This window comes from Passer domesticus, chromosome 2, assembly GCF_036417665.1.
Source record: "Passer domesticus isolate bPasDom1 chromosome 2, bPasDom1.hap1, whole genome shotgun sequence".
Taxonomy (NCBI): domain Eukaryota; kingdom Metazoa; phylum Chordata; class Aves; order Passeriformes; family Passeridae; genus Passer; species Passer domesticus.
The window spans coordinates 61,095,380-61,121,411 of record NC_087475.1 but is presented as its reverse complement, the minus strand read 5'-3'; the positions used below and the strand labels follow the sequence as shown (position 1 = coordinate 61,121,411).

At 39.3% G+C, this 26,032-nt stretch overlaps 1 protein-coding gene and 1 long non-coding RNA gene across 9 annotated transcripts in view; one reads left to right on the top strand and one right to left on the bottom strand.

The window, feature by feature from the left end:
• The first annotated feature begins 350 nt into the window (after positions 1 to 350).
• On the top strand, positions 351 to 3,735 carry LOC135293976 (uncharacterized). The gene is made up of 2 exons (XR_010356091.1): positions 351 to 1,337; positions 3,167 to 3,735. It is a non-coding gene; the product is annotated as an uncharacterized LOC135293976 (long non-coding RNA).
• A 14,697-nt stretch (positions 3,736 to 18,432) lies between these two features.
• The window catches only part of DGKH (diacylglycerol kinase eta), a 157,720-nt gene continuing 150,120 nt past the window's right edge, over positions 18,433 to 26,032 (bottom strand). For all 8 annotated transcript variants that reach the window (XM_064408688.1, XM_064408689.1, XM_064408690.1 and 5 more), the window contains one exon: positions 18,433 to 25,983. In XM_064408688.1, the coding sequence (XP_064264758.1) occupies positions 25,894 to 25,983 (90 nt within the window). In that variant the 3' untranslated portion in view covers positions 18,433 to 25,893. The remainder of the gene's footprint in view (positions 25,984 to 26,032) is intronic.

The following is a 26,032-nucleotide window of genomic DNA, read 5'->3' as shown; positions in this document are numbered from 1 at the left end:
GTGGGAAGAAGAGGGGGCGGGAAGAAGAAGGGGCGCTTCGTACCTGTGGCTGTGGCTGCGCCCGCCGCCCCCTCAGCGCCCGCCGCCCGCGGCCATGGCCCCGCAGCGCCCGCGCGCAGCCGCGCCCGCGCCCCCGCCCCTGCTGCCGCCGCTGCCGCGGGCCCCGCCCCCTCCGGCTCCGGCCCCGCCCCCGCTCTCGCGACGCTTCCCGCCCAGCCCCGCCCCGCCGCCGCCGCCGCGCGCTGCCATTGGCGGGAAAGCGGCACCGCCCCGGAAGCAGCCGAGGCGGCGGCGGAGCGCGCGCGGGGCCCGTGCCGGCCACGCCCCGCGGGGACCCTGCGCTCCCGGTCCCGGTCCGTGTCCGTGTCCCTGTCCATGTCCATGTCCCGTCCCAGCGCCTCCCCGCGGGCAGTGCCCGGGCGCGGGCACGGCCTTTGCAAAGCCCCCGGGAGCCGTTCTGTTGGGCTGTTGCTGCCTGCTCCGTCGGGGTCGGGTCTCCGCCCGCTTGCTCGGGGTCGCCCCTCACGTCCGGGCGGCGGCCTCAGCACGGGGCGTGGGTTGGCGGCTGCGGCCTGGCTTTAGTCGGACGAGGCGAAGAAAAATCTCTTGAGACCCTGTCTGACAATCCCGTGCCCCCCTTCCTTTCCCACTGCCTTCCTGAATTCCGCTCTGCAGGACTCCTCCGGGCATCGGGTGTGCATGTGGCCGGCAGATGGAATTTCACCTGCTCACGAGCTGCTCTGCAGCGAGGGCTGACAGCTCTGTGCCCCGCCAAAGGAGAGGCTCCGGGGGCCGGGACAGGGCTCCCAGAGCCCCGGCCGTGAGGGGAAGCTCGGGGGAGCCGCAGAGCCGGAGCTCCGCCGGTGGAGCCGGTGCCTGCTGCAGCCTCTGCAAGGCAGACGAGAAAGGGACCCCAAAGCTACATTCAGACAAAAAGAGGAAAAAAAAAAAAGTCCCAATCTTCGTATACTAGGGAAGGGGTTAGGGCAGAAAAAGGTCATTAAAAGAATGCCACCCTTGTAGTTATTTCGGTGCTGGGTGGTTTCAAGCTCTATCCAGCCCCGTTTTACAGAGACAAGGACAGAAACTACCCTAGCCCCCTCAAAAATTGCATTTTCTTCTGAATACCAGCTAAGGCCTATTAAAAATATATAAGATTTTTTTTGCTACTGGCTTTCCCTGACTCTTCTAGATAATTCCTGCTCCAGCCTACTTTCTGTTTTTCCTTAAGCTGTGGCTTTTATTTGTATTTAGTCTTTCATGAAGGGCTGTTTGAGTTCTACAATCACTTTAGACACTTCAAAAGTCAGGGGCTCCCTATTCATTTTTGCCAACAGGTAGGTGAACTACATTTTCATTTACCCTAAAAACTGCTAAGTGTGCAACAAGCTACACATATATAAGAAACAAAAGATTGGTTCTAAAATGTGTCACACTATGTCACAAGTGGGACGAATAAAGTGTGCCTCATGTCCCTCATACTGTGTGTCCCTATGGGATGGAAAAAAAGTAAATGAAGAATAGCTTCAAATTTAACTCGAGATAGTCATCATTTCAGTGCCTATTGAGACCAGCCTGGTTTGGAAATACACTGTCTTTTGAATAAAGACATTTTAACAGTCTGCTCATCTTAACAACAAAATATCTCCTTTTGACCAACTCCATCATTAAATATACTTCTTAGTTTTCAAGAAAGATAAAAATTATGTAAGAGGGTCTTGTTGTTTTTAATATATCATTGTTTTTTTATGTATCAACAGTAGGTAAAAAATTACAAAACAAAATAGCCATGGAAGCAATGTAAACATGAAAAAGCATGCTTTAAAAATAAATTCAGGCTTTTTATTCCCTTTGTTTTAGAATTCCCCTTAGACTGTTCAGAATAATGAGTTCCTATGGCTCCCTGCCAAAACCTTGAGAAAAATCAAAGTTTACCCTCATCAGGAAACTATGAAACATAACCCATGGCATGCCATTGTTGGTCACAAAAAAAAAAAAAAATTGTTCCTTTTTTATACAAGAATAAAAATGGGGATAGCTTTGCAATAATGGTTTGGGTTTTTTTTAATTTAAATACTGCCTATGGTAAAGCACAGGAAATGTGTCTAGTCACCCAACACTTCTTAAAGTTTATATTAATTATGAAGAAATACAGTGTTGGTTTCTGGGCTCTGGTATTTTGTGTCCTGTGAATTTGATATTTTTCAAGGAAGGGTCTGACCAGTCAGAGCCCATCCCACTGAGCCTGGCCTGGGAGCAGGGCAAGCTCAGGGCATCAGACTCCTGTGGGGACAGGGATGGGTCTAGTCCAGCCTGGGACACCAGTCCACGTGTCGGGGTCAGGATCAGGCCCCATGAAGGGAATCAGCATCAGGCAGAGCTGCCCATGCATCTCTGATGTTTTCTGCCTGCTCATTTGGTAGGAGAAATAGGCATCTTTAGAATACTTTTGTCAAAACTACTGTCATGTCCTGCTACTATCCTGACTCACTGGCTGCACCTGTCTATTAAGCTTGGTATTTCAGGATCACTGGCTTGGAACAACTTGTTCAGAGGCTGTCTCAGAGTGACTTATATGTCATGTCTCTCAGGTATTAAATGCCAGTTCTATAAAATGTGTTGAAGATCTATGGAAGATGTTGAAGAAATAGTCTGTGGCTTTGAGTGACTTGTCTTTTGTCCATTTTTTTACTAGTCACTTACTTATGTTTTCCCCCTCAGTGCATGAAAACCACATACTTGCATGATTGTGTCAGTGTTGTTTTGTTGGGTTTTTATGATGATACTACCTGTGGAAAATGTCCCTCTATAACTAAAGCTTTATTAAGTTCAGGCCAGACCTGAAATTATATCCTACAAGCTACATTTATTATAATAAGGATTGCATTCACAAGGGCAGATGAGTAATTTATAGTATTATTCCTGCCTTTAACAAGAGGAGCATATTCTTCCAGTCTTAAAACCTGTGTAAGCCTTTTCCTTTGATCTTTGATCCCCTTGCAGCAAGCTGGGAAGGATCTGCCGTGCTTGAAAATATTCCACCCTCCTTCTTCCTCCCCTCCACCCTCTCAAAATAAAAATCTAAAGCTCATAGCTCACAATGTAATAATTTCGTGAATGACTTCTAGCGGCTTATCTGTCTGTGACATACCCTTCATGCCTCCAGCCCAGCTCCCTGCTCCTGTGTCTGCGCTGCCTGTGGCCTGTGCCAGCGTGAACATTTGTGAAATCAGGCGATAAATGGGATTGAACTGAGAGGACCAGAGAACAACCTGCTTTCCTTCCGTTTTGCTGATCCAGTTCACCAGCATAATAAATGTGTCAGCGTGGCACTGAGGACAGCACAGACAGCTGAGAACAGACACAGCTTAAATGGTCTTGTTCTGCTGCAAGTGCACACCCAGGCATTGAGTTGCTTTGCCATTTAGTGCCTGTTCAGTGTCTCCTGACACCCCTGACACCTCCAAAACTGGAACTCTGTGTCTCAGTGGGTAATTCTATGAGTCATCTTGTCATAAACCTGGGCTGGACCACGGTGTTTTGTCTCCAGCAAGGGCTGGGTTTGTGGCATTATGGTATAATGTGACAGCATTTTTTGGTTTCTCTTCACCAAATCCTTCTCAAATCCATTGTTTCCAGTGACATGTTTGAGGTGTCATTTTTATTTGCATGTTTGTGGTATTTTAACTCATTATTTTTTCAACAGTGAAAGCCCAATAAACTTCATATATGTAACCATGTTGTAGTTATTACAGGTTCCTCTTTCCCTGGAGTTTGATCTGTAACATATGTAAGTTTCCAAAACAATATGCATAAAGGATGTCATCCACAGTTCTGTACTGAACTGGCCAGTCATGTCCTGCTGACAGACGAGTTCTGAGAGCCCGCTTAGGAGGCCTTTTAGTGCAGGATGGAAAGCATCACACGCTAACCTTATCAAAAGGTGCATTGTACTCCATGGAGATGGTTGCAGATGCTATGAGATTATTATCCAAAGCCTTGGAAAGCTCCCTGAATTCACATCCTTTCTGTGCATTGTGTTTGTTAGAGGATGTGATAAACGCCGTCACTGTGTTACACAAGACCATACAATAATAATTGGAGCTGGCTGGGAAGAGAAATTTTTATTCTACAGGAAATTCCAGCTTGTCAATATTTTGTTTCATTGAGTGCTGGAACAAAACATGTTGGCTCTGCAGCCTTTCTGGCAAAAATGGAACAATCTATTTCTTTGCCAGCTGACAAGCCTGGGAAGCCAAGAAACCAACTGAGCAGTGGGCCTGATGCCAGGGAGCTGTATAGCCAGTCAGCTGAACTAGGTAAGAAGCCAGCCTGGCCAGCAGCCACAGCCAGATCAGGGCTACAGCCTCTGTAGAAAATTTTGATGGAACCAGGGCAATCCAGAATTTCCAGTGCCAATCTGTTCAATTAGAAGATGGCCAAACAGCCTCTCAATAATTGGCTCCTGTCAGGAGAGGATTTAGCTCTACTGTAGTTTCTGTTCCTTATGTGTTTCTTTCTTCAGCTTTTGCCTTGTGACTTAGGCACATATCTATTGCTTGTATGAGCAGATTAAATCCAAGAATTTTCCTTGAGGGTTAATGATGATACCCGAGCCCATGAGGAAGTTTTCAGAGTGTCCCTCACTGCTGGTTTTGTGATTGTCATTCAAATAACCTTGTGTACCAGCAATACCTCATGACATCTGCCTGTGCGTGCCCTGCTAATGAGAGTTGTACAGTTACTGCAGGCAGTACAGTGTGAGATTGGAATAAACACTTGTCTGCTATCAGAAAACACACTGTCTCCTTGTCTTCAGCCCATATTTGCAAAGTTTTAAGATAAACTTGCTAAAATGCAATTACAAGGCAAAAACATCTTCTGAACTAGTGAAGTGATACTGATCTTCATTGGGAAGTTGGTGATGCGGAGATCAACACCGATATGGAGAGCACCTTCTCTGTCAGAGCTAGCTGTGCTAAAGTACTGAGCTGTTTGCTTAATGTAACCCTAAACCTAAACATTTTTGCAGGATTCTTGTAATGCTTATGGTGTATTTCTGGAAATGTATCGGATCAGTTTGTAAAAAAAAAAGTTACATCTTTGCCTTCCTGTAGTTCACGGTTATGGCATCATCATAAAAGGTATTTTCAAATGATTTTTTAAAATGTTTAGATAATTTCTATTATAGGGTAAATGTTATAATTCCATGATCTGCAGACATTGTACACACTATACGCATCCCTTGTTTGTTTACAGTTGCTGCCTATACTTCCTCTTTAGATCCCAGAGATGTCATATACCATCCTTACCACAACTGTGGTAACTCCAGGGAACAATGAATTTCCTTGTAAATGTTCAGTGGTAATTAAATTTTCTGCAGCTTCATCTATGTAAGTAGTCTCTAATATTCCTGCTGTGAAATTAGAGGAAAACCAGATGCTTTACTGAGACACATTTCAAATCTTGTGCCTTCCACATGTAAACAAATGTGACTTATTTTCTCTCTAATTCAACTACTGTGGAGATGCTACAGCATCTGGATTCCAAATTAATTCATTGTCAGTTTTCAGTGACCTTTATATTTTCTAACCATGGCCCAGTTTATTACTGGTTTTACAGAGTTTATTCTTGAACTGGAAATCATTTTTGTAGTGAGTATTTTCCCACAATGAAAATAGTTCAGTGTCATGTTTATGATGTACTTTCTCCTTCTTTCTGCTGGAGTTGTTACACAGTTTGCTGTGTGCTGCTGCAGCATACCCTGAAATGTGCTCTTCATCTCAGATGAAATGACTCGAGCATATGCTTAAGGTTTAAGTCAGTCTCAATAGGAGCATTTGGCTTGTCTTGTTTATATTCCACACATGAATAACTGCTGCTGTGTGTCTTTTAAGTCCTTCTGATTCTCTGTTTCCTCAGTGTTGCCACATACTCAGAGATTATTTAATTTCCCTTCTGATTCCCTCTGTAACAGAAATGGTCTTTAAACATGAGCATACATTAATCATAGTGTTATTGTCTTTTTCCATCAAAATATTGACTGGAAATTACTAAATCCTTACATGTCTTGGATGGACCTTTCAGCAAAATAGGAGTATTGATAGCTCGATAGCTTCTCCCAAACTTTGTTTTGTTTTTAAGCTCTCTCCCTCAAAAAAAAGAAAAAGAAAAAAAAAAGGAAAAAATAGGAGTGACAAGGAAACCAGGAAACCATCACCTAAGACAAACTAGAAGTGCCTCTTTCTGCCATCCACGTGGTTGTATAAAATATTGCTGTAATACAAAGGATCCTGAAAACCTCATGTGAGAGAGGGAATTTTTATCATGTAGGGGTTGCCATTGTGAAAAAGTCACTGTACAATCCTTTCCAGGGACTTCTTTGTAAATTACTGTTTGAAGACACAAAATCTTGGCCAAAATGAAACACAGAACAGAAATACCTGAAAGAAATGCTGTGAGGGCTTCCCTACCACTGTAAGATTTCTGAGTAACTGTTTCTGAGTTACCTTCACTGAAGGCAATTTCATTTTCCCAGTTAAATTTTTCTAGTTACCTGTCTCAGCTCAGAAGTGTTACATTTACATGGCCTACTGAGAACCAGATAAATTTAATTTTTAAACTGCTTTTAAATTGAAGCTCAGTTGATTGTGACAGTAAATTGAGGTTTTCAAGAGTCAAAGTGTAGTTTAAAATTATACATCCTGGTAACATTGTATTTTACTGGGTATTTTGGATGTACTACCATTGAACCACAGTCCATGGTCCAACCTTTTGGACCACGTACCATTGAAGTATTAGTTATTCTTCTAATCAAGGAAGTTAATTTTTACCTTTCTTGAAAGGAAAGTATCTTCTTTGTGGTCACTTATGCTTTAAAGCTGTGGATGTATATATATAAAAAAGCATAATATAAATATATATTTTATTATATAAAGTCAAAATCTCTTTCATCAATCAAAAGGGGACTAATCCATTGCCTCTTTGCTCAGTTGCAAGAAACTGCATTAGGAGTATTTGAAAACATAACAAAAGTGTTTTAAAATCAACTTGTTTGAACTTGAACAATGTGTCATCGTTTACAGCTGGAAAGACATTGTTCTGCCTATAAATTAATGGACAATAAGAATTAATATTTGCTTTCAGGTAACTGCTTGGGTCATACATTACATAATAAAACAGATGTGCTATAGATAAATCAGAATTTGATCCTGAAAGCTGGGTTGTAAAAGTATTAATTTATTTATTCCTTTGTCTGCCAAAAAGTTTCCAGAATTACCAGTAGTTTTAAATTTCATCAGCTTTGAACACATGGAAGTGTTGAGGCTTGTCCCTATAAGTTGGTTATCTTGAGAGATTGCAGTCAAAAGGTTTATTGAAAATTTTCCTGCCACTAAAAGTTATATAAGGGTTGATCAGTTGTGATTTTTGGTTCCCTAAGGAAAATGAGGATGGGATACAGGAAAGAAATTAGTGGGTGAAGCATTGATAATATTTATATCTCTTTAATTTGTGCTAAAAGTTCTGTGTGTTGAACCACCCAATTCTTTATGAGTATGAAAAAGCCACTGAAGGGTAAGTTACAATAACATATTGATGATGGATTCTTTAGAAATATACCCTTTAAAACACATTATACCAAAGGAGAAAAATGGAAATGGATTTCCATTCCCCTACAAGCCCAGCTTTACTATTTTCATACCAGAAAATGAAGTTACATTGATCTGATTTGCTTATTCATTGGCAAAATGTGTTCATTTTTTAGGCCGTCAAAAGGATTTTTTTGTGATTGGGAGCTGATGGATATGAATGATTTGTGTGGGGAAGAACTCCAGGGTTTCAGAAGAATCACGGAGGACTTTGCATGTGGCTCCTGCTAGGAAGCAATCCAATGTTTTGTTTTCCCATCTTGCTTCCCTCAGGCTCTGGCAAGAGAGGTTTGCTCGAAGGCACCCTTTCTCCTCCTGTCTCCTTCATTATCCAGGAGGAGGAGCCTTTTGCAGCTTTGCAGCTTTGGGGCTCATTTTTCCCTATCACAAAAATAGAAGTTTGGGGTCTTTTATGAGGGACAGTTTTAGAAGACACAAGGCCACTCCTGATAGCTGGTATGTGAAATGAGAAACGTGCCAGGATCCAGAGTATAAATTACAGCTTCCTGCCTTTGGGCTTGTTTTTAATTCAAGGCTGGATTTTTTGGTCTCCTTCTGTCTCAGGTGTGCCAGGGGAGGATAATTTTTTTAATGTAAATTCATTTGGTGAGATTGCAGAAACCTGATAGATATTGATGATTGATTATGAGGCTGGATTTCCAAGTAAACTTAGTTACAGCTTTATAGGTGATGAGTTTGAAATTTGAAATTAATATTTACAATTAATATGAATAACAAATTGCAACAGCATAGCTATATGGTGTATTTGAGGGTATTATATATATGTATGTGAGTGGAAAATACACACGGTGCTAGAGAAAATACATTCTATTCACTAAAATAAAGTGTTCTGCTGAGGCTTTTTAGTGTGGGTGTTCTCCATTTCTTTTCAAAAAAGATAATGATACACACTGCAGGTGAAACAGATTTGACATGATGATACAGAGCTAATGTGAAATGATCCTAAGTGAAAAGTAAAGTTCTGCCAACAGGACAAAGCACTGAGGAGCGAGATTGCAGCTTTTTTTTGTTTTGAAAGAAGCTTGTTTAGAACTCTTCTTCTATTAAATTTCCTACCACTATAGAAATGTCAGGATTTCCATCCCAGATCCCACAGTTCAGCCTGTATTCTTGGCTGTAGTTAACAAAAGATGTATGAAGGTGCCCATTATCCAATGCAGACCAAATATATAAAACATTTATTTATCACTTCTGTCTTTTAATAATTTTATCAAGTTTTACAGTCTAAGACACAGCTTTTCCTAACATATCTAACAAGAAATGTTCTTGTTAGTGATAAAGATTGATCCTCTAGCTAGTGTTACATTTCCTTTTTTCTTCATTTTTAATAAAAATAAGAGCTCTACACATCTTTAAAAACAGATTAGAATGAAGAATTACTGACTTTCATTTCAACTAAAAGGCTGAAACCCTGCAATAAAAGGAGAATATTGCCAAATACATTGGCAGCCATGCAGGACTGAATTTAGCTGCGCTACACAATATCCAGGGCTGCATAGCTCAGTATTTACACTTCTTACACATGCACAAAACACCCCAAACTCACCTATCACAGAGAGATTTATCCAATTTATCCAAAGGAAATTCAGACTGGATTTACCTTCACCAGAATTTAGACATTCTCTAAGAAGTGCCACAGGACCATTAATAACAACAGGTGTCTGGCTCTTCTCCTTGTCTCACTGGGAGGAGGAAAGGAAGCTCCAGCAAAATGCTGGGATAAAGTATCTTCCTGGGACACTGGTTACATGTCTAATCATACAGCTACAGAATTAGTAACACCGTTCCAGGCTGTGCCTTCCTGCTTTCCTTGGAGATGTCACATTCCAGTATGGCTACTACTGGCTCATCATTTTTAATAGCCTATGTAAAGGACCAGGGCATATTTTTTTTCCTCTTACGGTGCCCTGGTGTCAGTCTGGAGGATGAGAAGCTATCAGTGTTTCTACCTTAATTCTCTTTTTCTCTGGTGAACCTGAGGATGCGGTTTCTGCCAGCTTGCTGGTGGTGGTGAAAGGGGAATATTGTCCCCTCTCTCTCTTTTGTCTTTCCCCTTTTCTCCCAGTACTGCCTCCTCACTGGGCCACTCCTGGTGCTAGATCCTTCTACTCTTGGCTTAGTTCATTAATCCAGCTGATCCCAACCACGCTGTCACGTTCCTTGATGCTTCCTGGCCATATTAGGGCATTAATGCTGGTTGACAGAGGGGTCTGACAAAACCCAGCTCTGGAGCAAAGCAGTAGCAGAGAGCCAGACAGGAAGCAGGCCTGTGAATTCAACAACCTGAAGTTTCTGTTATTTTAAGATGAATGGTGGCACAATGTGTTTTGAAAAGTAGGTGAGCAGCATGGTTTGAAGGGAGTGCAAAAATGAGGGAGGGAGCAAACCAAGGTGCTGGCAGTGGGCTTCTCTCTGTGCTGAACCTCTGCAAGCACTAGGTGGCCTGCTTTTAAAGGAAATGGGCAATCCCATCCGTTTCTGTGTGAAAGAGAAGATGAAAAGTACAATTTGCACAAGTTGTGCGTGTATTTTATGCATCGTGCTAGTCATGCTAAAACTTCATCACCTCTGTAAAACCCTAATTCTGTGTTGGAAGGAAGAGACACCATCAGTGCTGGCGTTGGGTGCCCTCAAAGACACCGAGGCCAGAGGAGAATGCAAGGTAAGAGGTGCAGCTGACTTGCAAAGTGTGGGATTCAGACACAGAAACTGCATTTTGGCTGTGGTATTTAATGTCTTCTGGGAAAGTCCTCCTCACAGTTGTAATTTGTGTATCTCTCTCTCAAAGAATGACTTTGATTCTGGCCCAGTAAAAACAGTCATTGCAAAAGGAAAACTTTGATTTACCACAGGCCTTGAACCACTAAATAAACAAAAGAAAAAAATCAGTTAATATTGAAAGCAAACAAAGCTTTGGTGAAATAGTAAGTGATTTAACAAATGTCAACAGCATCATTGCACATATCTTATGCTCACTGATACCTTACACATCAGAGTCATTCACTGCCAAAAACTAAGCTGCAACAGAATTTTAACATGGCATGCACCCTAAAAGCCTCATTTTTCTCTGTTTAAATTGGGAGGTGGGAAACTGATGGCAGCAACAAGGGAGCCTGGAAGCTGGAATGGGAACATTAATGGATGGGTAAAATGTCATGTAACATCTTTTCCGCACTGTGATTCCTCCAGGCAAACCCCCTCTACCAACCCAAAGGCAACCTGATGGTCAGATTCCTACAAAAAACAAAACAAGTGGTCTACAGAGGATAGTAGTCCTCTCTAAATTAAGAAAAAGTATTATTTCTTTCCACTCCCCCAGGGATTAGTCTAGATATCAGAAGCATTTAAACTGGGTATTAGCTAAACAGATGTAAAAGAACCACAAGGGTTTATGTTCAAGTTTTTCTCCATTTAATCCAGCAAGGGAAAAAGTCTTTAATAAAAGCCCAGATTGCCTGGACAGGTAAGAAAACTGAGGAAATTGAATCTTATTTTCAAAATATATATGTTTTGAGAGGGGATTTATATTGAAAAAATAAGCCATGATATATTTTTTGATCCTGCTAGTAAATAAAACAATAATTTAACTTCTATTTAAAAACTAGTGCTTCCATCAATTCTTAACTGAGCTTAAACAGCCATTAACAGTAGTTCTTATTGACTGAGAAATAAATAGTGATTGATTGGTCTGACATAATTAATTGTTATTGTAGTTTTCAACAATTTAAGCTCATTTGCCCAGGCTACTCTTTCCACAATGTTTGAAAGATTTAATTAATACTGCTGTCAATAATTTAAATAGGCTTAAGATTCTGGGAATTACAGAGTAATCATTTTTATGGCCAAGTGGTCACAGAGAGATATATTGAAGTTTTAATTTTGAGAACATTTGATTTGTAAAGCAGTATATACCTTCCTAAGACAACTCTGTGAAGGTTTTACACTGCAACTGTAAAATTTATGCTGTTCATTATGTTTTGATGGAGCAGAGCTGGCACAGGTATTGTCCCCTCCATCTCTCCCTGTGTAGCTGCCCAGTTCCTTTATAAATTCTCTAGGGAACATACTTGATTTTTATCCATATATAAACTCATTCAATTATTTTCTTTTGATGAAGTAAGATAATAAATGAAAGGTGTGAATTCAAGTGGCATCTAGAAAAATATTTTACAAGGCAGTCAATGCTGTTTGATACTCTCCCTACTCTTGATCCGGAGCGTTGCCCCTGTCCCTACATTTCCTTGGGTTTACAGTCTGTGGAGTACTGTAAGGAGATGCTCAAAACACAGTGGTGTGGAAGGTGAAGGCCCAAAAGAGGGGAAGTGAGAGATGGAGTGCCAGAGCAGAATTATGTAAGCCTCATCTTCATAGAAAGTCAGTGCTTGGAAAAGAAAACTCATTCTATAACTTGCTGTTCTATTCAAGTGCATGGGTTTTAATTTCAGGGAGGGGTTGCCCACACACTCCGGGTAAGGCACTCTCCTCTAAACTGTCGCTCTGCCTTGGATGAGGAGTTGGCCCCAGACCCCACCTGCTCCTCCCACTGTTTACAGAAGCTGGTGAAGGAGAAAGAATATGAAAACCTTACTACTAAGCTTTTAGTGCAGGTACTCTGAAGTGACCCCTGCACCTACAATCCTTAAAAAAGCAGTTACCCCTCACTCCAAAAAAACCCATGTTTTGGGAACAGCTCCATGGCATCTTCAACTTCTTGAACATTTTATCCTTTTTATTCAGCTGAAAATAGCCCCATAAGATTTCTGATTGACTGTATTGATGCTTTATTATGCAAGTTAGTTGGAAAACAAGTCATCAGGCATAAATCAGAAGCACATACTCTTGCACCACTTGCAGGCTCCTGTGTGACTTGACCTTCAGAGTTCTGATGGCTTCAAGAGCAGGCTGGAAAAGCTGTGCCCAGGAAGTCTGAGCAAAGCTGTGCTCCCTCAGAGGGAGGGAAAACACACCATAGATTGAATCGTAACACCATTAGCAGATGATTATTATTATTATTGTTACAAGGGCCATGTGTTAGGGATTCAGAGGTATTACATGTCTGATTGTAATTAATGAACTGCTCTACTCAGAGGATAGCCTGACTGCCAGGAGAACATATATCTGCTGTTACATTAACATCACTAGGCAGCAGATGGATGATTTTTTTTTTTTTTAATGAAATTGAAGAAAGGAAATTGAACTTGGCAAAGTGTAATTGGGAAATGACGGTAGGTACCTGAGAAGGGCTGAAGCCTTTGAGCCATGGGAGATGCAAATAGCAGCAAAAGGTCAGAGGGGAGGAATGAGTTCAGAGTGGCAAGTGCAGGCACAGCTGTGCACTGCTGTCAGGGAAATGAAATGGAAACTAAAGCCAGAGCAAAAAATCCCACTGCCTCAGTGAGGCATCTGCCACATCCCAGGATGTCCCATTTCATCACCATGACATCTCCCATCTCTCCCTCTATAAAAAGAAAGATGCACTTCCGTGTAGATCCCCTCGGTTCTCATCTGAAGGAGGAGGGCAGGGGCCAGATGCTGCTTTCACTCATCTGTGAGCATTTGGCCAGGACAGAAGCTATTGCACCTGCCTTGTGTTTTGTCATGCTTTCAAGACGGATTCAGTTCATGACATCTTAGCGTTGGATGGCTGGGGATGATGGAGGTCATGACTCCATTGACATATTTTACTTTGAAAAAGTATAATTATAAATATGATCAGAATAGTATTTGTGTAATTAGGAAAAAGTCTGCAATAACTCCAAAGGAAATGGGGCAAACAACTAGTTGAATACACAGTCAATTCAGACTAATGCCATACTCCTATATCTGCCTCCAGAATGGGCAGAATTTAATCTAAACACAAACTTTTAGTGGCCTGAATGGCATAATTTAAAAATATTTTTGTTTCTCACTTTTTACCATGCTCACTGTTCCAATATTTTAATTTTAACATGAAATGTTAATACTGCACCAGTTTCATTTTTGCCCTTGTAGTTTATCATGCCATCCCCACTAAACATGTTAAATAATTTGCTACTATATTTTGTTTAAGCCAAGACATCCATGCAGCCCTTTTTGATAAAATAACTCTGGGCAATAACTTTGTTAGATTTGTTTCAGCACTTGCAATTCCAATGCTTGCCTGTCTACAACCTTCTTTTTTTTCAGATTTTCATTAATTTAATGATATAAGTTAAAAGCACAGTTTCAGACTTCATGATCAGCTATTTGGTGCCACTGAGATGAACGGATTGATTATAAGTCAGAAGTATTAACATGAGGTATGAACAGTTCATCAAGATGAACTGTGGGAAGCCTACCTTACTGTGCAGTCCAGCTTCTGGAAGAAATTCTGGAGAGTTTCCAGTGTCCAAACACCATCACACCCCGTCTCCTCATGTACTGCAGAGTGCCATCCCTAGTGGTGCCACCTACTTTACCCGATGAGTTATTTCTCCTACTACAGCCTCTCCTTTATACCACAGCTTTGACCTATTTCAGTTTGGTTAAAGAAATTGTATCCTCCCAAAACACACCTAAAATTGAAGTACAGGCTCCAATCCTAAAAGAATTGTAAGCACCTGGAATTCATGGTGCACTGAACCCCCCCAGCACTGACCTGTAAGCTTTCTGGGTTATCCATAAAATTGCGTCTCCAGCATACGATCATTCAGGACAATGGGATCCCAACCACAAGACAACTTCATAGATCACAAGATTACAGCCTTCATGAACTGACTTAGGTTCCTACACACTGTAATTTTCCTTCTGTATATGCCACTGGCTGTGGTTACTTTCACATCACATCTGGTGTTAGCCTCGTAGCCCACTGACCTACAACCCAGCAGCTGATGCTTGCCTGCAGAATGGCCCTCTGGGACCAGCCCCCCTGAGTGTGTGTCAGGGCTGGTGCCAGCGAGGCACAGCCCATGCTGCTGAGAAAAACGTGTTTGCTTTACTGCCACTTACCCGTGGAAAACATGTGCTACTGAACGTTCTGTTTTAATGGCTGTTGTTACCATGGATGCAAATGCAAATCTGTTTTTACACTTAATACGCTGTGTGGCAGCAAGATCCAGTGGAAGATCCCTGCAGATGTAAACACCTACATGCACAGTGACCTACTTAAATCTGGGTTTGCACGTAGCCATGTAGAGGATGTATAAATGCTGTATTTAAAGCCCTGAATTTAAAATAATTTTCAGGCAGTCCCTGGCAGACTGAGTAGAAATGATGCTCGGTATCCATTCATCCAAATTTTATGTAGTTTTGAATTTTCTTTTAAATTCCAAAGTCTTAGATTGTGCCAAGGAGTTGCCATTACATTGATTTAATCAGAGAATTCTGGTTTAGATTTGACATTGGTAGCAGCCCACATTTTGAGTGGATAACATCTACAATTCAGTGCCATGATGTTCAAACATTTCCAGTGATTTCTAGACACAAAATAAATTCAAGGACTTATATACATTGAATGCATTCTGTTTATTTGAGAAGGAAGATCTCATACGAGTGCCTGTTATGGAAGGCATCTCTTATCATGTACAATAAAATCAACCATTGCTTCCAGCAGAATACAAAAATACACATCTCAGTGACTTCCATACAATAATAAATATGTAATCATGCATCCAACAATAAAAAGGCACAGAAAACTGGTCACTTAGTAGTCATAAAAATTACTAACTATATTAACAAAGCCACCCAAATTATCTGTACAAGGAAATGTAACAATATATTCCAAAGGTGAAAACACATAAAACATCTTTAAAATAGTATATGCAATAAATACCTCAATTGTTTTATATATTAAAAATAAAACTGTGCCATTGTAAACAGTATGTAAACAAACAAAATTCACTGTTCCTTACCATTATTACAAGTAAATAAAGCCAAAAGTTACACCCCTGCTCTGTTAAATATACTTCATTGGCAAGTTTTGTCAGGCTGTTTAAAGTTTTACTCTTTTCTGCAGCAAACAGAGCCTGCTATGTGTGTAATTCTAAGTATTAGAGCAATTGCTAAGCTTTAAAACCGACTGCCCAGGACATAGTAGGTCATCAAAGAGAACTGGAGCTAGGAAAAGCAATTCTTGCAGTGTTACGGACAGAAGTCATTTATTTTCACTACATATGATAGTATGGGTAAAACTCAGCAGTTTACATAACACTGCTCTCCTACAGGACTCGAGGGGGCTGTACAGAGGTGGTGAGCATCCCTATTCCCTTGGGCGGAGAAAGTGAGGCACTCAAAGGTTAACTATGCTGCCCCCAGTCTTACACCAGCTCCACTGGCAGGAAACCAAAGGCAGAATCCAGACCTTCAGCCATTTCCTCCTCATTTCCTCAGCTATCACATGGCCTTGCAGACAAATAAAGGTGTGTCCTGAACTCCAGCCCTGATTACAATGGCAGAAACCCAACCATCACGCAAAAGGAAAGGTGTCTGCTGGCTTGGCACCCGTCTGCCCCCAGTGACAACCATGGAGCCTTGTCACCAAGTGAAGCAGAGCACCATAGGAGCTTTTCCCCCACTAATCTGTGATCAGAGCCACATTAGCAGACTAACGAGCCCAGACAGAGCCCTGTGTATCCTGCACAAGCCTACTGATTGCCTCAAATGTCTATTCTTTTGAGGTCTGTTTCTACAGCCAACTCCTAGAAAGTTCAACCAAGGTGCAAACCTCCTGCCCTATTACCAAGGGGAAGGATAGGAATCTGAATATGATCCTTTCTTAAACAAAATTATAAGAAAAGATTCCTGGAAGTGGTGGGCATTTGCACAGATGTCTTCAGAAAGGGCCTTGTGAAGGAAGGTGTCTGCTATGTTATTTCTTCAGCTTTTGATAACCTTGACATAACTACCTCATTTTACAAGTCCCGCTATCCCTGGGATGACTATCTATGATAAATATAAACTTACCTGTTCCCAACATATGTATTTCAAAGTGCATGACAGCTCTTATTTGAAAATGGTATTTTAGCCTTAGATGAAGAAATTAGGATACATCTACTTAGCTGTTTCACAGCCATATGGTTTTTTTACAGGAAGAATACACTTTGAGCATATGTAATTAAAAGATACCCTGGAAAGGGATTTAGGAAGCGCTGCATTTATGGTATATTTCCTCCTTGTGCTTTTGAAGAACTGTTCCTTCTGCCTCTAGACAAGTGATTTCTCTAATGTCAAGCAGCTGTCTGACTTGCCTTACCACTTAACATTTTCGTAATTTTAATTGATCCATGGAATATAAAAAGTCATTCAACACACTGACTCTGAAGATACTTCCATGTCTTGATGAGAAGCTTAAAGCCACATACTTACTATATAACATTTTTTCCCCAATAAGGTACTTTTGGATAAGGTACTTCAAATGTCTCATACCAGATCTGCAGAGACAGGTGAGCTGCATGAGATCAGTAGGTACAGAAACATACAGGACTACTTTTTATTTATCAATGAATACTTCTTCAAATTCACCTGCCACATTTCATTCCTTCTTTGTGAGAGGAGAGAGGCATGAAAGGTGATCTCTTTTTTAGATTATTCTGTATTAAATCTTACAAAAGTTATTTTAGAAGATATTAGACATATTGAAGGACCAGATCAATGAAAAACTCTGTACAGTCTCTGAGGCATATATTCCCACCTGTGTTGTAGTTTCAGGTTCCATAGAAAAATCCAAATAGAAACTGCAGATTTCACATTGGGAAAAAATAAATACATTTCACTCATTAAAAAAAAATTATCACAGTAGGAAAATAGCCAGTAAACAATAGATTCAGAGGGGTTTAATCTTGGCCCCCAGAGATCAATGGGAGTTTTGCCAAGGACTTCAAAAAAGCCAAAATTTCACCCAGAATCATATACAATTCTTTAGCTGACAACAATCATAAACATCCTGCCACCCCATTGTATAAGTTAAATATTAATAAGCATCTGTAAACATCCTGCAATTTATCTGATATAAAAAATACTATAATAAAAACAATGCAGCATCTCAAGCACTGTATAGTTTTAAGGTTTTTTTGGCTCTACACACAAGTTGGCATTGTTATATTGGGCAAAACCAGGGTATGTATATACATCTCTATGTACAGGTGTGCTCTCACATAAACACTATGAACTAGGTACTACATATCTACACACATCCACACAAATACTGGCAAGAGAATGACATTCATAGGTATGGCACATAAAAGCCTACCCATGATCAGTTTGAGGATCTCTCTTATGTGAGGAGCATTTTCTCTGCAAGAAAATCATCTGTAGGCTTAAATGTAAATGCTGTAAATGAAATACTAGAACAATCTCCAAGGGGCTAAAGTACTGTTTAAAGCACAGCATATGCCTAAGTCCCAAAATATTTATATGATTGCAAAGATGATGGACTTTCTTGTGGAATGAACAGGAAGAAGAGGAAACAAAGGGCAGAAACTACGGAGTACACACTAGTTTTTACCTAAACCCATGCAAACCATGTTAGATGTTTTCATTTTCAATTGAACATAGGTTTGGATTGAGTGGAAAACATGTGTTTTAGCTCTGTGCTGCAAACTGCCATTTAGACCAAAAAATATGAGTTATGCAGAGAACTAGACAGTGTCACATTTCTGCAACGCTTCCATGTGTAGTTCATGCATCCACTCATACATGTAAGTGGATGTTACTACAGAATTAACTAACAGCTGTACTGGAATACCAGTCTAAGTTACAAGCCTGGCTAATGACAGGAACCAGCCATGCTGGGCTGGGATCCTCTCAGAACTTTTGAAATACCTTCAGATGAAATTTACCTTTCTTAAATGCCAGAATATACATTAAAAATACATTAATGCAATTCCATAGTGCTCAATATTTGAAGATACCTGCTCTAGACAGACAGAAGTGACACTGAGAAGTTTTGTTAGTAGTGACTGATAGGTTTGATGTCACCATGAATTAAGATAAGAAGCTGCTAATATTATGTGATGTTAAATTATTTGTGTGTGATGACAGCAACAAAGAAGAACCAGAGGGAAGGGGCAGAGATCAGGCCCCTTTCACCTTTCAGGAGCATCTCAACAGCTTGTACTCCTTATGTACAAATCCCATCTATTGCATGTCTCATCGCCACTGTGAATATCACCTTGCTATTTGATGATCCCATCGAAATACAAGCATATCAAATTCCTGATGTAACTGGCAGCTCTAGGGAGGTGCCTAAAAGAGTTGCAGCTCTTTTAGGATTCAAAGAATATGATGTAAAAAGGTGGCTAATGAAACAAATTATTTCAGGACAGGTTCACAAGCTGTGCTCCTTGAATGGGAAAAATGGTAATTTTTGTCGAATATGGACAACTGTGTTTTTCAAGGTACCCAAGTTAAGGAGACATGAAACCAAGACAGAAAGTACAGACACCACAAGTGACAGATGCCTGTAGAAAATCCTCTGGAATGTAGCTAGGCACGCTGTCCAAATGCCTGTTTCAATGTATAGACATGGCATCTTGTGAGAAGAGTGCTACTAGGAACCTTCACAGTGAGAATCTGCATGCCTTTGTCCTCCTTGTAAACCTTCCTAAGGTATCCAACTAGCAAATCTTGTATCCTTGAAATTCTCATTAAAAGCTTTTGGGTCCTACTGTTCAGCACACATGCTCTCCCCATCCCTGAAAGGCAAGACCAAGCAGCTTTGAATGGCTTTCCTCAATCTCCCCATTCACAAAACAATTGACCACGACTGCAAAGAGAATTAGTTCCAAACAGAGCTTACTTCAACTAACACCAGGAGAAAAACAGTTGTATCTCTAACTCTTTCCCTGTTAATGACACTGTCAGGTTATTAAACTGGTTTTTATCCAATTAATGATTTAGTTTAAAAAATTTGGGACTTAAAATGCTATTCCCTTTAAAAAGTCATAGAAGGGATTTGGGGCACTGTGGAGAATTTATTTTTGGCTTTACACACAGTTTCCATAATGAAAACAAACCATCCAATTTTACTTTTAGTTCATTTCTTCCTGTTCCCACCATCCAGTTCACACATTCTTGTCTACCTGGATCAAACACAGCTCCCTAAAATAGTTGTTTCCAATGAATTTGGAAAAAGATAGTTGCAAATTACTTAAAATTTTGTACCAAATTGCATTTATATTCAGTAGCTTTTCAATCCTAGTCTAACACTAGTCTTTGAATAATACTACAAACTATATTTTTCCAAAGTATTTGTTCCACAGAATAAAATATTCACTGGCCATTTGGATATTGTCCTACTAATAGCTACCATAATATTCAGTACTTGCAATGTCTTACACAGCTGGTAGAGTTAGCCAAAACACTTTTCTTTCCAAGGACATTCTGGTAGCTTGTGTTAACTGTTAGATAAAGCTTCCAGAAGGAACTGTAAAAATATAATTTAAAATATTCCAAATTGGCTAGGCTAGGCTTTGGAGCCTGAAGTCTTGGTGTATCTTTTCCTCCCTGACCCTACAACTTTTTCCTGGCCTGCCCATCCAGCTCTTCTGAACAGAAACCATGGAGAGACATGCAAAGGTCTCATCTTGCCAGAAGCTGGGAGCTCATCCAGACACAGGAGCTGGGAAGCAACGTAAAAACATTAAAAAAGGCATGACTGGTGTTAAACATAAATGAGGCACCAGCTTCTTCTGCCTCACTAATACAAGCAATAGGTTATAGGAACTCAAAATCCCATCAGAGAGTTCATCAAGTTTTTGTCAACTGGGGAACAAGTCTTTAATTATTTAAAACAGTTGTTTGTAATTCTACCACGTGCACATATGAATTTTCTGCTGAGTGTTCTGAAGGTGATAGATCTTTAACCACTACAGCTAAATTGACTAAAATTTGTCCAGAAATACTCTTGGGTATGTATTCATCAGCATTTTGCTTCTTTGCAAAAGTGTTAACAATGCTAATATTTTTTTTAATTTACATATGACAAGGGGATGATATTTTAAGATTAATTCTATGCATTGAAAAAAAACCACAAACCTTTCAAGATTATTTTTTTCAGTTAAAGTATTGAGGATGATCCCTATTAAACCTACAGAAGCTGCTATGAATTTTGGTATTAGCTCCAACTGGCTACAGAAATAGTCCTCTAAAGGTCTCCAGAGGCTTCCAAATGAATTATAATTTCTGAGAAACACACTGGTCTTCTGTATGGCTGAAACAAACATTTCAAGTACATAAGCTAACACTTAACAGAGCTATGAAATGCAAATTCTACTAATGCAACAGTAGTAGAAAACAAATAGAAAATCTTTTTTCTTTTTGTAAAAAAGATCCATTCCAAATTATACTCTAGATATAAATACAGAAATTTATACAACCAGTAAAGAATTTATATTGACAATTACCAAATGATGCTTTATCAATCCTGCTGATGCTACTATTCATCTCTGAAGAGAAAGCGGAGATATTTTAAGTCCTGTCCAAAGCTTAAATACTGTCCAAACTCCTCAGCTTCCTCAAGTCATCAAAAACTTGTTCCTCAAGACAGCAACACAGTCATGTACAGTTCTGGCAAACATTACATCCTCGCAGTTAGAATAAGCAGCATCAAACCTTGATGATACAAAAATCATACCACAGAACATACAATCCACAAACATACATGAAAACAGAATAAAAAATACAGGATAGCCTGTGTTATAAATGTATACAGGATGCTGCAGTTGAGAGGTACTTAAGTTATTGGGGTGAAAAAATAAATTTAAAATTACTTCTTTAATTTTATTTTCTGTGGCTCTCGTTTACTCATACAAGTGACAAGATGATTTCCTGGTTGTAAGATAAACAAATTGCTCCAGCTGTTATCCTCAATGAGATACATTCCTTGTGACTTTACCTTTCACAAAGACTTCTTGCACTGCTAATTATTAATTACCAGAACTGTTGAACTCATAGGCAAGAACTTAATATTTAGGGGCACACAGAGAGCGCTGCAGAAATAGCTGTAAACACTACTAATGTAATCACTAACAGGAAGCATCAAGCAAAATGGAATCACCATGGGGGGTTTTGTCTTGCAAGTACATTATTACATCTGTTTTTAAAGTAGAACTATGGAACGTCCTCTCATATTGGCTTTATATATTAATTTTCCATTACATGTGGAAAGGTCTCCTGCCAGTCTTCCTGAAATGAAGACCACATGCATTGAAAAACACTCATAATTTTACCCTTGAAGTAATGCTCATTATCAAGGCTTTATGAAATATTCATTAATAGCATGAGCAAGTTCAATTAAAAAGTAAAATTGGCAGGTTATCTATTTCTCTACAAAAAGCATGGGAAAATACAAAATTGACATTTATGAAGAAAAAAAAATCAATGCCTCTCCTTTGAATTACAGTGATGCAGCATTGCAGTATTAATTATTTTGGGCAGGGATAGAGAGATAAAGATGATTTCTATTTTTTATTTACAGGACCAAGCATATTAATTCTAGTCCCAAAACAAGATGTACTGGAATGAAATAGTCTGGGAGGGTTTTTGATAATATGCTTTACACTTTACTGTTCTTCTAAGTTCAAAGCATTTTTCTTCGAAAGAAGGAGACATTCAGGAGAAAAGAATAGTGTTTAAGGGGAGAGACATAAAAATGTATCAAAGAAAATTTTCCCTCGCCATCTTATAAAAAATTGATTTCTGAATCTTCTTTTCTTTGAAGTATTGGAAAACATCCCCAACACCTAAAACCATGAGTTGTCTTGATTTCATTCAGTTTCCAAAAAGAAGTCATGAGGCTTTATAAAGACAAAACTTGCATGACCCAAATGAGAGGTTGCTACAGCAATCAAATCAGTGAACTGAGAAAATCCTATTTGAAAATGACAAAACAGCAACTTATATTTAGCAACGTGCTGCAATTTTAAAACATGCACCTCTTGTGTTCCTCTCTCTGAGGTGTAGAGCTTTTCAACTACACGAATACCAGCCACTACAAAAAAATGCAGATTACTCTGCACTCCCTTCAGGATTTAATGTATACTGACCACAGAAATCGCATGTATTTGACTGGGGAGGAAAAATTTAATCCAGTAAAGTTTGTATAGTTTGCTTGATAAATCTAGCATGCTGAATCAGGCTCCACAGGATCTTGTTTTCTAAAAAGCTAAGTACTTTTAGGGATGTGTTTACCTTGGTTTTGTTAAGATATTGGGATGTGTGCTTTGAAGCCCTTTTTTACAGCAGGATTAAATTAGGGAGAACACAGATCGTTTAAAAAAAATGTACTTAGTTCTAGGAGCTGGGACTTTTACAGCAGTAAGGAAAAAACCCAGTACTTAGAGTAACCATGAGAGAGTAAAACTGTGTTCAGGTCTTCGAAAAAGCCACATCACTTAAACACAGCTACAACCCATGACCTCCAGGGAGAACCCCTGTAAAAATATTTTGAGCCTCCTTGTCAGATGTATTTGCATTTCATAGACAACACTAGTCTAAGGCATAGAGTTGCATAAAATTTGCTCTCCTGGGCATCTAATAAATACAGCATAAATGATACTTACAGTTTTGTTTTTTCCTATTCACATGTTTAAAAAAACTGCTTAGGAGAATCAAGGTTAAATTCTTTGGTGGTCATTTAGAAAAATGAACATTGATCAGTTGTCCTATACTGAGGTAATTTGAGGAGTGCCATAAGAAAGCTGTGTTACAAACAAAATTTTCCCATTTTTCCCTGCCCAAAAGCAGCTCCCATTTTTCAATACACTCAGTGTAGACCTCTACAGTGACTTGAAGAGATCTGGTTCCATAGCCCATCTTAATGCATTACATACAGCAAGGCTGAAAGTTGTAAAGAGATTGTATCTTACAATCGGGAAAGCAAAGAAAGTTCTGCTATGTATTATGTCCTTGAATAGACCAGAAGATTAGCTATGTTGTCTACTGTATGTCAATATGCTAAGATGCTGCCACATGTTAAAATGCAGTGTAGCTTACTGAGGAACAAAGAGAAAAGGAAATAATGCTTACAAAGACTTGGCAGATGTCACCTGAACGTCATTAAAGGGGTGAATGTCAAGTACATTAAAATAAAACCAAAACCAACAAGCTTTCCATTGTTTGCCTAACTTTCCATTTTTTTCATATGCTTTTCATACAACAGCCTGAAAATCATATCATTTGGCAAATGCATTTTGGTTTGTTCTTCATGCAAAACCTAACAGAATATAGCCTTTTACTTTTACTTTTGTTTACCAGAATAATCATTATGTACACAGAACTCCCAGAGTGGTGCCTGTTGAACCTACAGCAGCAAGAACACAAAGAACTACAATAAGATAAAAATTAAGCCTATTTTGATTATTTTTTCTTTTTTCTCCAATAAAACAATGAGTATAATAGATTTTACTTTCCAAGGGATGAGTCCCATCTACTTGCCATGGATCAACTCTGGTCATATGCATGAGAAATGGAGGGCAAAACCAGGATGCAGTACTTGACATTGGCCCCTTTATACAAGAAAATACGTTTTGGTAAAAACAAATGAAACTTTACTCTTCTGCCCATGAGTGAAACATAAATAGATGTTAAGATACTCTTTAACATGCAAGAAACATCAAAGCTACTTGATTAGGTGAAAGTCAAGTGTTCCTCGTGCTGCAATGCCACAATTGCTAGAAACAGCAAGGAGAGAGCAATTCTGTGCAAGTTTTCTGGCAGGTGGTGCAAAGTCATCTAATCTCAGACATTTAGGTAGGATTTTTTTTGTAGATATCTAAATTTATTTTCGAGCTATATTAATACTTTTGTGAAAAGTTAACCAGGAAATAAGATTATGAACCTGTTTCATTTAAGTAAAGTGTAAATAACCTTACAAACACTGGTCTAGAGCAATATCTAAACAACGATGGTTTTAATTTTTTTAACCTGTTTACACTCATGGATTACTCTCTTGCATGATTCATCTTAGCATGCATAGCCTAAAACCTTATAATCTGTTTTTTTTTATTTTTATGGTCTGCTGATGGTGGAATGCTGTCAAGAAACAAATTGATACCTTTTTAAAGAAATGCACATAGATGCATTTTTAAATTAATAGTTAATTAGCAACAAGTAAAAGTCTACCCCACAAAAATCAAATCAGCTGCTACATTTTAAATATCTTCTTATGTATGATAAAATTAAATTTTCCTTTAAGAAAATTTCATTAATATTTAAACCTGCTTTTGAACAATAGAATAAATAAAACCATTAGTGCCTACAAGTTCAAATATGCTACAAATGTTTAAGATAACTGAATAACTACATTAAAATGCACCATGAGAAAATTCTTTACCATTTTCCATGCAGGAAGCCAATTGATATTTTTGTGAGGTACCGGTCTTTCAAAAATTCTCATAAGTTAGTTACCTGATAAACCTTCTGTACATGATATATTTAAAAATCTAACTGTACAGTGTTTCAATCATATATAATCTGCTGAATATGGCACAAATGCTAAGTTTCCACACCCACACACCCTTTGCCGTAGAACACATTTTAGGCATAACACAACACTGAAGAATAGAAAAGTGCCTGAAATTGGAGGGAAAAAAAAAAAAGACACTCAAGTAGCAATAAATTAAATCTCATTCAAACCCATAAAAAAGTTGTTCAAGTGTTTAAAGTATCAGATGTGTCATGCAACAGAACAACAGACAATTCAGGCAGGCACACCATGCATTATAGTTTGCATTCATGGTATCACGAGGTATCTCTCCCCTCTTCTGCATGGCCAGCGAGTGCTGGATACCTGCGGCACTGCCAGGCTCACGTGTTGAACCTTCCAAACCTCCTGGTCTCCTGCACAGGAGGTTTTACAGAGCTACGCCTCGGAAGGAAAACCAGATGACCTCATGCTGTACAGTGGCATCTTGCTGCAGCATAAAGAGAGGCATACTGAGCTGCATGTAAGCAAAGCAGTCATTCCTTGATTATATTTTCCAGTCAGTGCATTTCACCATCAATTTACCAAACTGGGCTTATCCGAACTGGCCAATTTGCACACCAAGAAAACATCTTCGCAGAACATATCACCTTTTCCTTTTTGTTTTGGCACAAATCCTTTTGTACTCTTGCTGCAAGTTCTTCACCACACAAGAATTCAGAGATGCTAGCCTGTACAAACACCAGTGCTTATTCTTCCATAAACTACAAGGACAGCCAAGTGCCTGCAACAGCTTTGCTTCTCCAGCAACTTTCTCTTCTCTCTTTAAGAAAAGCACCAGCATAATTACACTTCAGACAAAGGGGTGTTCTTGCTGAGCTCTTTAATTCCCTGGAGAATTCGCTTCATATGACCCACTTTCGTTATCCCCAGGTCCTACAGAAAATTTAAAAATAGGAAAAGGGAAAAAAGAGAAGAAGAAAAA